Source organism: Vulpes vulpes, chromosome 4 (assembly GCF_048418805.1).
Source record: "Vulpes vulpes isolate BD-2025 chromosome 4, VulVul3, whole genome shotgun sequence".
Classification (NCBI taxonomy): Eukaryota; Metazoa; Chordata; class Mammalia; order Carnivora; family Canidae; genus Vulpes; species Vulpes vulpes.
In genome coordinates, this window is record NC_132783.1 from 19,156,380 (window position 1) to 19,169,364 (window position 12,985).

Consider the following 12,985-nt stretch of genomic DNA (forward strand, 5'->3'; position numbering starts at 1 on the left):
GGTCATACCAAAGTGGTGATCCTGTCTGGGGTTTGAAATAGCTCAGTAACATGTTTGCCACAGACAGATGTTGTACCAGAAAGTATTGTGAGCCTGTGGCAGGCAAGTCTGTTTCAGAAAAAGTGGTCTATTCCAATCACAGGGCTAATTAAAAACCTAGTTAATCTGAAGGAGTTGAGGCAATTTTCAAAGGAATTTTGCAAGTCTTCTCAGAGGATTGTGGGAAGCCATAACAGACTCAATGTCATGCATATGCAACAGTTTGGGCCATGAAGAATTTTACAGTACACCGAATAGCTTGTAACACACAGTGACATCATATGGGGGGGGCGGAGCATGAGGTACAGACATTTTGCAGCCTGAAATAATGAATAAATATAAATATGAAGGTCAAGGTATATTATTTAGGGATTTTATATCACAAATAACAGGAACCAAGCAAAGCTAGATCATATTAAAAAAAAAAAAAAGATTGAGGTAGTTCATTATAAAGACATGGAGTGGCTCCCAGAATATAAGAGTAGGAAGGCAGGATGCCTTAGAAAGGAATTATTCAGGAATGGAAACTTGTCAAGACTCTCTTCATCTCACAGCCCTGCATTTTCCTACCCATATGCTTCACTCTTAACTCTGCACATAGAAGAGAATCTCTTGGCTGGAATCAGTTGTTTTCTCATGATCCAATCAGTTATATCCAAAGAAGTGAAGTCAAGAAATGACAACAAGCATAGCTTGTTTCAGACCCTGCTCCTGAAAGTCACTCTCAAAAAAGGTAGTGGGTTGGGCAAGCAAGCCATGCAACCTCTGCCACATTGGTCTACATTAGATTATCCATCTATATGTTTATTTTATGGGCAGACGACTTGGGAAAGTACTCCTAAAAGATCTCCTACCCTTATCCAAGGAGTTATTTTTAAGGGATGAAAAATGATAAGGCAGGCAAAAATATATGTAAAGAAAAGTCACGCAATGTATGCATTTTTCTTATGAATTATGTTTTTAGTGAGAAAATTTCTCTATCATGTCACTATGATGCAACAGGACAGAAAAATGGACTTAAGTCAGAAAATCTGATTTAAATCTTGGCATTATTAACTAATGGTTGTGGGGATGTGAGTAATTCACTCTCATTTTCAGATAAATGATGCAGTTGGACTAGATTCTTCTTAAGGTAGATACTCTTTGACTCTAACATTGTATTTCCATTTGGTAGCAAATAATTGCTTAAGCATTTGTTCTCAGGTTAATTACAAACATACAGCAAAAATGGCTAAGAGACAAATTCTACGTCATCGTTTATAATAGCCAAGACATGGAAACTACCTAACTGTCCATCAGTGATGAACAGACAAAGAAGTCGTGGCATATATATAATATATATATATTAGAATATAATTCAGCCATAAAAAAGGAAATGCATCCACTTGTGACAACATGGATGGACCTTAAAACATTATTGCTAAGTGAAATAAGTCAAACAGAGAAAAACACTGTATGTACTGTCTTACTTATATATGCAATCTAACAACAAAACAAAAAAAACACAAAACGAGAAAACCCCCACCAAACTCTCCGAAAAAGAGATCAGATTTGTGGTTACCTCAGGGGGGAGGGGAGCACCAATTGGAGGAAGGTGGTCGAAAGATACAAACCTTCAGTTATGAGATAAATAAGTACTAGAGATATGATGTACAGCAAGACGACGAGAGCTAACACTGCTGTAGGGTATATGGGAAAGTTAAGAGTGATCCTAAGAGTTCTCATCACAAAAAAAAAAAAAAAAAAAGAGTTCTCATCACAAGGAGAAACGTTTCTTTCTTTTCTTTTTATTGCATCTATATGAGAAGATGGATGTTAGTTGACCCTATTGTGGTAATCGTTGCACAACATATGCAAATCAAACCTTCATGCCGTATGCCCTAAACGTGTACAGTAATATATGCCAATCATTTCTCAATAGAACTGGAGGGGCAAAAAACAAAACACACACACACACACACCCATAGACGCTATACATTTGTGTTTGCTCTTGACCTTGCTAATGTTTGACTTTGCATAAATTAGTATTTTAGTTAATTTCCTAAACCCAAGTTTGCTTATCTGTAAAATGCAGGTATGGGTGATTACTTTAATAGATTGTTGTGCCACTGAATAAGAAATTGCAAGTCACCCGAGTTCACCATGAGTGCTCAATTCTGGTCATTGTTATCAGGCTGTGAAAATGCTTAAATTTGTCTTAAACTATATCACTTTGTAAAAATGTGCAAGGAGGTGAAAATTAAACTCCAGTATTCCTTAAAGTGCTCTAATGGCATGGACTAATGAATACAAAATGAGATTAGAGATCCGAAGATTCTAGAGAGGTACTCTATAGGGATAACACCTCCATGCCATTGAAAACTCATTGTGCCCTTAAACAATTTTTAATTGGCTTTGTAAAATGTGCCTTTCCCATTTCCCCCTGGGCAGATGTGAGAGCATGGAGTTGGATAATAAAATCCGAGATCTGATCGAGAGGAATGCTTCTCCCAATCATAAAGGGGCCACCCCAGGAGCCACAGCAGGTCAAAGAAATTCATGTTCTCTAAAGGTAAGAAACCACCCTTCTTTCTACATTTTCTCAAAACACCCTTCAACAGTGTGTTCACCCAGAAGAATTTATGGGGACAGTCCCCAAATCATTTACAGTAATGTACTTCCTTGATGACTGAGAGGATAAAGTCAACCACTATAAAACCTCTCTTACACAGTCACTTCCTGTTACTGAGGAAACCCTTCAGCAGAAACACTTTCCCATTCAAAGTGTGATACCAGGCAGGCAAGTGTTGCTATAGGGAAGTGAGGACACACTCATGCTGTGAAAAAGAATGTTAAATAGAGCAACATCTCTTTTGTGGGGGAGGGAATCATCCAATTTGTGTAAACTGTCTTACCTTGCGTTATAAAATCAGTACAATTCATTGTTATTTATTCATTCATTCTTTCATTCATTTATTAAGATTTTATTTATTTGAGTGAGAGAGCACAAGCAGGAGGAATGGCAGAGGGAGAGGGGGAAGGAGGGAGGGAGTCCAATGTGGGGCTTGATCCCAGGACCCTGGTATCGTGACCTGAACTTGACTGAGCTGCCCAGGGACCCCACATTGTCCATTTTTTAAAGAAAAAACAGGCTTTCCAGATAAAAGGAGCTATCTGACTTTGAGTTTTTGTTTCAGGATATTTGTCTATGGTGCTTCATGGAAGCAAATAAAATATAAAGATAAGGTTAAGCTAGGAATTTTGTGGATGACTTTCTTGAAACGCATCATAAATAACAACATGAATTCAAGCTCTGTAGCACCCCCTGATTACAAACCATCTCTAATGATCTTTTCCAAAAAATCTAAATATAAATAATTTTGAGAGTATGGCTGACAATTTAAAAAATGTACATAACTTCTACTTCATTTCTTATTTCTAAAGTAATTCATGTTCATTGTGGAAAAGTTATACTAAGCAGAGACAACTATAAAAACCCTGTAGAGACAGATTTCCTGTGGAGTTAATGAAGCTTGAATCCCATAAACAAATATTTACTTATGTACCTATGTTGCATTCATACACTTATATCTTTTTCTCTTAATGGAGGCCCTGGAATTGAATAAGGTATAAACTTCAAACCCCACTCAACATAGATCTCTCTCTGAAATCTCCTCTTGGCCCACCAGTCCCAGAGAGCATCTCTAGGCATTTGAGGTTTCTCTGTGTCTCTCTTTTTGTCACACACACACACCCACCAGCACATACTCAGTTTGTTGAACCTACCTTTTTTCACTTTAAAAATATGTTGCAGGGATCCCTGGGTGGCGCAGCGGTTTGGCGCCTGCCTTTGGCCCAGGGCGCGATCCTGGAGACCCGGGATCGAATCCCACGTCGGGCTCCCGGTGCATGGAGCCTGCTTCTCCCTCTGCCTGTGTCTCTGCCTCTCTCTCTCTATCTCTCTGTGACTATCATAAATAAATAAAAATTTTAAAAAAATTAAAAATATGTTGCAGATATCCTTATGCCTCTTTTAATAAGAGGCATTTAATAATACATTTAATAAACACAGAATTGTGTGTGTTCGATATCTACATATGTTTTCCTGTTTAGAAACTCACTTCTTCCTGAAAAAATAGTATCTATTTTTTTAAAAGATTTCTTTATTTATTTTAGAGAGAGAAAAAGAGAGAGAGAGAGAGAGCACAAGTGGGGGGAAGGGCAGAAGGAGAATCCTCAAGCGGACACTCCGCTGAAGTGAGGTTCAATCTCACAAGCCTGAGATCACGACTTGAGCCTAAATCAAAAGTCAGACACTTAACCAACTGAGTCACCAAGATGCCACAAGTAGTATCTATTTTTAAAGTAAGAATGTCTGTGGATGATTAGAGCCACGGAGGGCTTATTTCTCCACTTCTCATCTCATCCCCTCCTCCCAACCCTCATATACACACCTCTAACTCCCAGTTAAGTCCTTCCTCTTTCATGGAACTGTATGCTTTTCTCAAGTGGCCTTCTTGTCTACCTAACAATGGGACTTTGAATCCCCTCCAGTACTCTGATCCTCATATGTTCTGATCTTAGCCCCCAAGACCCATTTGCTCATGACTGACTTCTTCCCAACTCTGTTCATTTTGTCTTCTGGATTCCTCCTTAGATGATAAAAACGTCTTCTACATCCCCATTGTCATCCTCTTGGTAATTAATTTCCTCTATTTGGGGGACTTAACCAAAACTTGATCTGTCTTTAAGATACTGCTTTTCCCATCATTTCCCTGATGAAATTTGCTCATTTTCCTACACACCACACATCTAGGTAAAGGATTGCACATTTCCTTGTGAAGTGTGAGATAAAAAACATCTAGAAAAAGTGACATGAGATCCAGTGTTTAAGGAAGTTGGAGAAGATATGGCATGGGCAGTGGGAGACAGAAGAAAGGAATGAAATTCCAGTGAGTTCTTAAGACCTGTGAGAACAGCATTGAGCTTGACCACCACCTCTTGATGATAAGACCAATCCCTACATGGTATTTGGGCAGCTATGTCTTCAATATCGTCATCACCACTTGCCAGCTTAAAATGTGTTCAGCACTCCTCCACACTTAAACATATGTGAGATCCCACATTATTTTATGGTTAATGTTCTAACTTATTCTTGCACATCACAGCCAAGTTTATTGGGCAGGGCATCCAAAGCTTTTTGCCTGCTTATCACATCACTAATAAGCTCTCCCTTGATAAATCCAACAGTCATTTTGCAGCTGATTTTTCACTTGTCCTCTCATATGAATTTGATGCTATTTACTAACCTTTTAAAAATGTCTCCATCAACAGCTATAAAATCAATCTTTCATCCTTCATCCTCCCCCTGCCTCATACACACTTTTTTTTCTCTGATCTTTCCTATTCACCTTCACTGGCTTCATTTACGTAACATGCCTGTGTCTTATCAGTGTAACCCTGGCATCTACTGTAGTCCTTGTCTTATTTAACTACAAAATATATGCCAATAGCTCTAACTTTCACTGTAAGTTCCTGTAATGTGGAGTTCTTTTCTACATGCACATCAATTTAACTCAGTAGTTTCTTTTCCTTTTCTTGTATATTTTTTTTTATTGGAGTTCGATTTGCCAACATACAGTATAATACCGAGTGCTCAGTAGTTTCAAAAGTGAATTCAACATCTTTCCTGCTAAAACTGCTTTTTTCTTCCCTTCTACATTTCCTACATTAGTTAATGGATCATTATTCACCCAGTGATCCAAATTTGGGTATAATCCTAGATTTCTCCAGGGCTGTCAAGCTGCTTAAGTCCAGGAGGCATTCATAGAACAATGCCAGCCTTCAGGTTCTTGCCTCTTCTACCTTCATAAAATCTTTGGACTTCATTTCTTTCCCTTCATTCTTACTATCGTGCTGTGGTTTAGACTTATTATCTCTTCCCTAGACTGTTGCTGGGAGGTGCCTAACTGGTTACCCATCTTAAGTTTTCCTCCACACCAACTCATATTTACCAATATGGATCTTGTTTAATGTACAAGTGCTTAGAACTTAAGCATAGACTCCCTTACTTACATAATAAAGTCCAAATGCCTTGGCCTGATATTTAAAATCCTCCAGAGTCTAGTCTCTGCCTACATTTAAAATAAAACAGTAGGAAGAGAATCTAATATTTATTGATCAACTAACGTAACAAGTATGGAGGTATTTTACATTATGTTTGATATCTATAACAACACTTACATATGACTGTCTTTATCCTCATTTTCCAAATGAAGGAACTAAGGTTATAAAAATTTTAAAATGTTACCTAATTCACAAAGTTGTAAAGTTCTAGTCTTAAAATAGGAAGCCAAGCTTGTGCATATTTTTCTTACAGTGTCATGCTGCCTTCTGCATCTCCTGCCACTTTCTAAAATGCACTTTGTGCTCTAGCCACCCCATAATCCCTTAGCAGACCATGTAGTTTCATATGCTATGAATTTTCACATGCTGTTTATTTATTTTTTTTAATAACAAATTTATTTTTTATTGGTGTTCAATTTGCCAACATACAGAATAACATCCAGTGCTCATACATGCTGTTTATTTTTTGTGGAAACCTTCACCTCCTATTTGATGAACTGTCTGTTATGCCAATTCAAACCTTTCATGATACTTTTCATCTCCCTCTCTAGTCCCACAGAATAGCTCAAGCCCCTTCTGCTCTGTCCTAAACCTTTACCTTCTTAACAGTTCATTCATAGGCTTTATCATGTTGGTTTTATAATCTTTTATGTATAGATATGTCATCACCACCAGTCATGGACTTCTTACGGATGGGATATAAAATGTCACATAAAGGTATGAAGTGTCACAATTTAGGGTTTTTTTTAGAAGGCACCTGTATTAAACAACATGCTTGATCTATGGTAAAGCTAGATTTACGATCAGATTATCTCTAGTATCCCTCCACAAGTAATTCCCAAAGTTTGTGGGGGAATCTTGAATGTATACTCATAAACCCAGAGTCTCATCTGTTGTGTGGAAAGCACCATTTGTTCTTGTTCATTAGGGTCACCTAAAACTATTGATTGTTAATGATTGTCAGATGGTTACCTATCACTGTAGCTTGCAGATGTCAGTTGTATCACCCTTGGCAATGCCGTTGTGGTACTACTCACTGTGCTGTGTATGTCTAATATGGGATGTGTCCCCCAGGGCCCCAAATTCACATAAACACTACTGCTGTCTCTACTTGAGTGGAGAAACATTTTCTTTCCCAATTTTAGCTATACTCGTTTCCAATGCTACCTTACACATCCAGTGTTTCACAGAGATATATGTAATAGTCTTTGATTCCCACTTTTGGGGTTTTAGCTACCATCTACTGAGTGACCATTTTGGACCAGCACTTTGAAAAGCATTTCTATACATTAGCCCATTTAATCTTTACCCTTGTGTAGATGGGAAAACTGAGGTTCAGTGAGTCTAAAGGATTTTCTCATGGTCTTAAAACTGGACCTAAACCCAGTTCTGTCTGACTTGAGTTGCACCTTCTCCTCTTGATTCCCTCTCCCTCACATAAGAGTCATTTGGCAACTGGGACATAGCTCAAGTTGGTATCAAGAGTGATGTTATTGTCAAGGCAACCCCTCCTCTCATCATCCTTGTATGGAGCTCCTGTGATAAAGCAAAGCTGGGGGCTCTACCTGCCTCCCTACCCTCTGCCCTGAGGGCTCAGGAAAGTCATTTTTCCTTTGGAAAACCAAGATGTTGTCCAGACAAGAATCCCCCTTTTTCCTGCCCCAGTTTCTAGGTATTCAGAAAGAGCTGCACTCCCCTCCTCCTACTGCAGGGGCCACTGGACAACATGGTTTCTTGAGCAAATTCCCTTTTTCTGGCTTCATGCTGTGAGGGAGGAGCTGCAGAGCAGGGTTTGGGAGTGGGGAAACTCTTTCTTGTGGCTTTCACCTCACTTTTATCTTCTCAGTGTTTCAGACCCAGAAGGGAGCATAACACTCCTATTTCATGAACGGGAAACTGAGATATCAAAGAGCAGAACTTTGGACACAGTTCTTGCAGATTCTATCTGAACCACTTCAGGGTCCCAGCACTCTTGTCACCTTTTTGACATTCTCTGGCCTAACACAGGGTCAGAATGTGTGAACCTTCCCCAATAAAATATTTGACAAAGACAAACAAAACAAAACAAACAAACAAACCCAAAAACCCCTGTGCTTTACTCTCTGAGAAAAGTTTCCCAGGAACAACCCCTGGGAATCTCTCTGTATCCCAGTAGACTTCAAGCATTACTCCCTCAATTGTCGTCTAAAGGTATCTTCAAATATTTGATTGCTTGAGTGAACACAGTGTAGTTTCCAGTTGGAAACCTCAGCTGAATTACTATTTACCCAATAGCAGTCTAGAGGAGGGAATCCTACATTCAAAACAAAACAAAAACCTTTACATTCTCATTGACATATTGATAGAACTGAAAAAAAAGTATAATAAAATTTCTTTTTGGTGTAAGACAAAAGTGAAAAGTGAGCCAATGACAGAGAGACTGTGGGAAGTGTCTTTCGTTTTCCACTGAATGAAGTAACCATAAGAACGGTACAGTAGACTCCCTTTCCAGGAGCAGAAAATTAATTTCTTTACAACTTAATGAGATGGGAAAAGTGTAGCTGAATGAAAGAGATATGATTTAATGAAAGGGCCTGAGACATGTCAAGTTCCCTTTTTTGCTCAACCACTTTTGCCAAGAATAAGTAAAGAGGGAGAAATACTATCAGAGAAAATGAACAAACTGACTCATTGGTGTGAGGAAATGGAAAAGATTATTGATGAACATGAGGAACTCCATCAGTAGGAGAGCATTCTTTAAGATTCTGGGAGAGTTGAAGCAGACTGTTGGCAAACAAAGAGCATTAAAAGTCTTATAGACAGAAGAAAAATAGTTGCCTAAATGAGGGGCGCTTAGGTGGCTCAGTCAGTTAAGCCTCCAACTCTTGGTTTCAGCTGAGGTCATGATCTCATAGGTCATGAGATCAAGCCCCAAGTGGGCAGGGGGCTCTGTGCTCCGTGGGGAGTGTACTTGAGATTCTCTCCCTCAGCCCTGCCCTCAACTCATATGTACATGCACACACTTTTTCTCTCAAATAAATAAATAAATCTTTAAAACAGAATTGTCTAAGTGAGAATAATATTCAAAATCCAAAATGAATGTTAAATAGAAGTTGACATGGTCCTACTACTATGAAAAAACTAATATATGAACATGAATTTGTGACCTGTAATTGTAGGTCTTGAAATACAAAAGAAAGTGAGAGGAGAATTGAAATGTATTTTTTTTTTTTTTGGACAAATACATTTCCAGTAATTCTTGGAAATAAGGATCCAACCTGGAAGTAAGAAGGAAAAGTATCCAAATTTTAAGAAGAGCCACTAGAATTGAATTTGCTTAAGTTTGTCTTGTCTTTGGATTCTTTTTTTTTTTTTTTTCTTTCTGTTTTTAACTTAGAGGCAGTACCTGAAATTGGCTTTTAATAACTTTGGCACAAGTGAAGGGAGGATTTCCCAGTAACTGAGGACAAATTCTAGATCTGGACATTCTTCCCAACATAAAAAGCCCTGGGAAAATTCTTTTGATGATTCAGAGAGTAATATAAACTTATGACACTTGGAAAGATTATAAAGGAAAAACTTCCTGCAAACTACAGTAAGTTGACACACGTTTTCTGTAACCACATTGTTGAAAAAAAAAAAAAAAGAACTAGTTTCCCTTTCCTTATTTCCCTTTTTTGAAAGCTAAGCTAGTATTCTTTATCAAAATGAATTTTTTATGATCAAAATATTATTCTCTAATTTGTAAAATGGATTGCGATAAAAACATAAAGTGAGTGAAACAGTGAAAGCATTTTGTAAGTATGAAGGGCTATTGCCATCATTACCATCATCATCTTCTTCATTATTTTTATGCTAGTAGATTGAGCTTGAGACCCCCGAATTTTTTTTTACATTTTTCTCATATAATGACTAGCTTCTTTCTTGAATCTCATTATCTAGTTTCAGCATTAGTGGCTGTGTAATATTTTTCTAAAAGATATATTTATTTATTTAAGGGGGGGGTAGGTGCGATGGGAGAGGGAGAGAATCTCAAGCAGACTCCTCACTAAGCATGGAGCCTGATGTGGGGCTCGATCCCATGACCCTGAAATTATGGACCTGCATAGAAACCAAAGGTCAGATTCTCCACCAAATGACCCACCCAAGTGTCCCTGTGAAATATTTTGATTCTCTTTTTTTTTTCTAACAGAAAAAAAAAATGTATTATATTTGTTTAGTTTTCATTAGGAAATATCTGAACGGTTGGCTAGAAAAGCTCTGCCTGCATGTTCTTAGGCAACAAGAAGGCCTTTCTTGGTTCTGTTGGCACACCGGCTTGACTCATAAAGTTTATAGATTTCTTTTCCAATAGGAATCTGGGATAAGCAGCAAAAACAAAATAATTATTTTTTTTTCTTCCAGTGAGGAAGCTTACTTTTTAAAATAAATTGTCTTTATATCATTAAAGATCAGTTAGGAAATGTTTGCAATTGTTTAGACTAGCATATTGAGAGATTTTCTTTTGAATCAGGCTCATTTTCAGACAAAATATTCCCGATATGCACTCTGCATCACCTGTGTTTCTGCTGCATCATCACCATAGGTCCTCTTTACTCCAGCGTCATCTTTTTTTTTTAGACTGACTTACTTTATTTATTTATTTATTTATTTATTTGAGAGAGAGAGACACAGAGAGAGCATGAGCAGGGGATAGGAACAGAGAGAGAGGGACAAGCAGACTCCACGTTGAGTGCAGAGCCCATCCCAGGACTTGATCCCATGACCCTGATATCATGACCTGACCTGAAACTAAGAGTCAGATACTTAACTCACTGAGCTGCCCAGGAACCCCTCCAGCATCATCTTTATGTACACTTGCTTTTCCTTAATTATACATAGTTATAATTTTTTATTTTAAAATAGTATCCAAATCCATGCATATGATGTTGGTATGTATTGTCTAAGGAAGAAAGTAATCTCTTTTACCGGAAATGTCCAAGTTTGTTGATCATGAAATGCTGCAGAAACAGTTCCATCAGCAATGGAGTAGTCCCTCTGATCTTTAGATTTATATTCAAAAACCAGAAAATGTGTGAAAGTCACGTCTGTTTTGTTTGTTTTTATATCCCCATACTTAGCGCAGTGCCCGATCATATCCATAATCAATAGATATTTATTATAAGAATGCATACATGAATGCAGGTGAGGTCAACACATGAGCAAAGTATGAGAAAAATAAAATTATCTGCATTGATATAGTGATAAGGAATTAATGTCCTTACTGAAAAGAGAAAACAAAATTTTTAATTCAGATAGGATTATAGTTTTTGGCAGCTAAATTTCTCTTTGCTGATGACTAGTTATTCCTTGTAGAAATTAATCTCTAGGCATTGAGTGGTATAAATTGGTAAGATTTTTGTTTGGATATGACCCCTGAGGTCAAGCAATTCATATCTAGCCTTCAAGAAAGCTCCACACCTTTGAAACTTTCCTGAATTCTATTCCTTAATGGCTCAGGCTCCTGCATCAAATAAGTACATGATAAGCACAGGAGGTCCAGTAATTTCCAACTGTGTTATTCCTATCTCTCCCATCTAGGTAAAAGGTTCTTTGCAGGGAATCAACCTGGGGGACTAAGTGAACTCTGGTAGGGGTGCAGCTACCTGCTTGTCATGTAATGACCATGAGCTAGGAACTTAACATGTCTGAATTTCAACTTAATCCTTGTTGCTGTCAAAGATACTCTCCTGACAACCATATAGGACTGTTATGAAGTTCAAATTAAAGCAAATAAAATTCTCCAAACCACAGAACTCATGTGTGCAAGATTATTATTTAAAATATATAAAAATAAAAAAAAATAAAAAAAACAAAAAAAAATTAAAAAAATTAAAAAAAACTAAAAAAAATTAAAAAAATAAAAAAAATAAAAATAAAATAAAATAAAATAAAAATAAATAAAAATAAATAAAAATAAATAAATAAAATATATAAAAATATTATATATTTTTCTAAACTGAATTTAGGACTAGGACTCCCATCCTGTCTCTTAGAAGATAATTTAATCTGGTTGGCTACCAGAGATGTCAGCTACTTTATTGGTTTCTCAGGCAATTTATACTGCAGGACTTTTTTTCTCTCCCTCCTTCTTCCCATAATGGCACATAGGATCTGTGAAGCATATTTTGTGAAGTAATCCAGGTGGAGTAGGATTGTCAGATGTAGCAAATAAAAATATAGGATACCCAGTTAACTTTGAATTTCAGACAAACAATGAAATATTACATGGGTCTTACCTATACAAAAAAAAAAGAAAATGTATACCTGGAATCCAAATTTATCTACATTTTTCTGGCAACTTTACGGTAAAGGCATTTTAGGTTGCAGCAATCAATGCACTAATGTAAACCACTCCTTAAGCTCTTTTCACTGGCCTATATCTTCACTGGCAGTCACTGAAGCTTCTATGTCATTCATTTTACCTCCTATTCCACATGGTAAATACTGCATCCTTCTCAGTTAATCATTTTTGCATTCTTCTCCGGAAATGTAGGAAATTTCTGGTTCTGCTTCCACAGCACTCTGAGGTTGAGCTGTCTCAGGACATAGACATGCCACAAAGTCTAGCTAGGTACCGTGGTGGTATGGAGAAATTCTCTTCAAGACTTGCCCCTTCCCCAGGCTTAACCCAGAGGGTGAGGCTGGAGCTGTTTCTGCTCTTTGCTGTTCAATCTGGGCAGTTGGATAGATGATGGATGAGTCCCTAGAAGTATGAGAGTAGAGTTCCGTTTTTTCACAAGCCCTCGCAACCATCCAAATACTCTTCTTCCCTGATCTTGTCTCATTTTCCCTCAGGCCATGAAACCTTATCTATTCTTTG

General features: G+C 37.5%; 1 protein-coding gene across 1 annotated transcript in view; it reads left to right on the top strand.

Annotated features, from left to right (window-relative positions):
• TNIP3 (TNFAIP3 interacting protein 3) overlaps window positions 1-12,985 on the top strand; it is an 87,291-nt gene that overhangs the window by 33,450 nt on the left and 40,856 nt on the right. Inside the window, exon 2 of the mRNA XM_072755325.1 lies at window positions 2,470-2,590. Coding sequence (XP_072611426.1) covers window positions 2,470-2,590 — 121 coding nt within the window. The remainder of the gene's footprint in view (window positions 1-2,469; window positions 2,591-12,985) is intronic.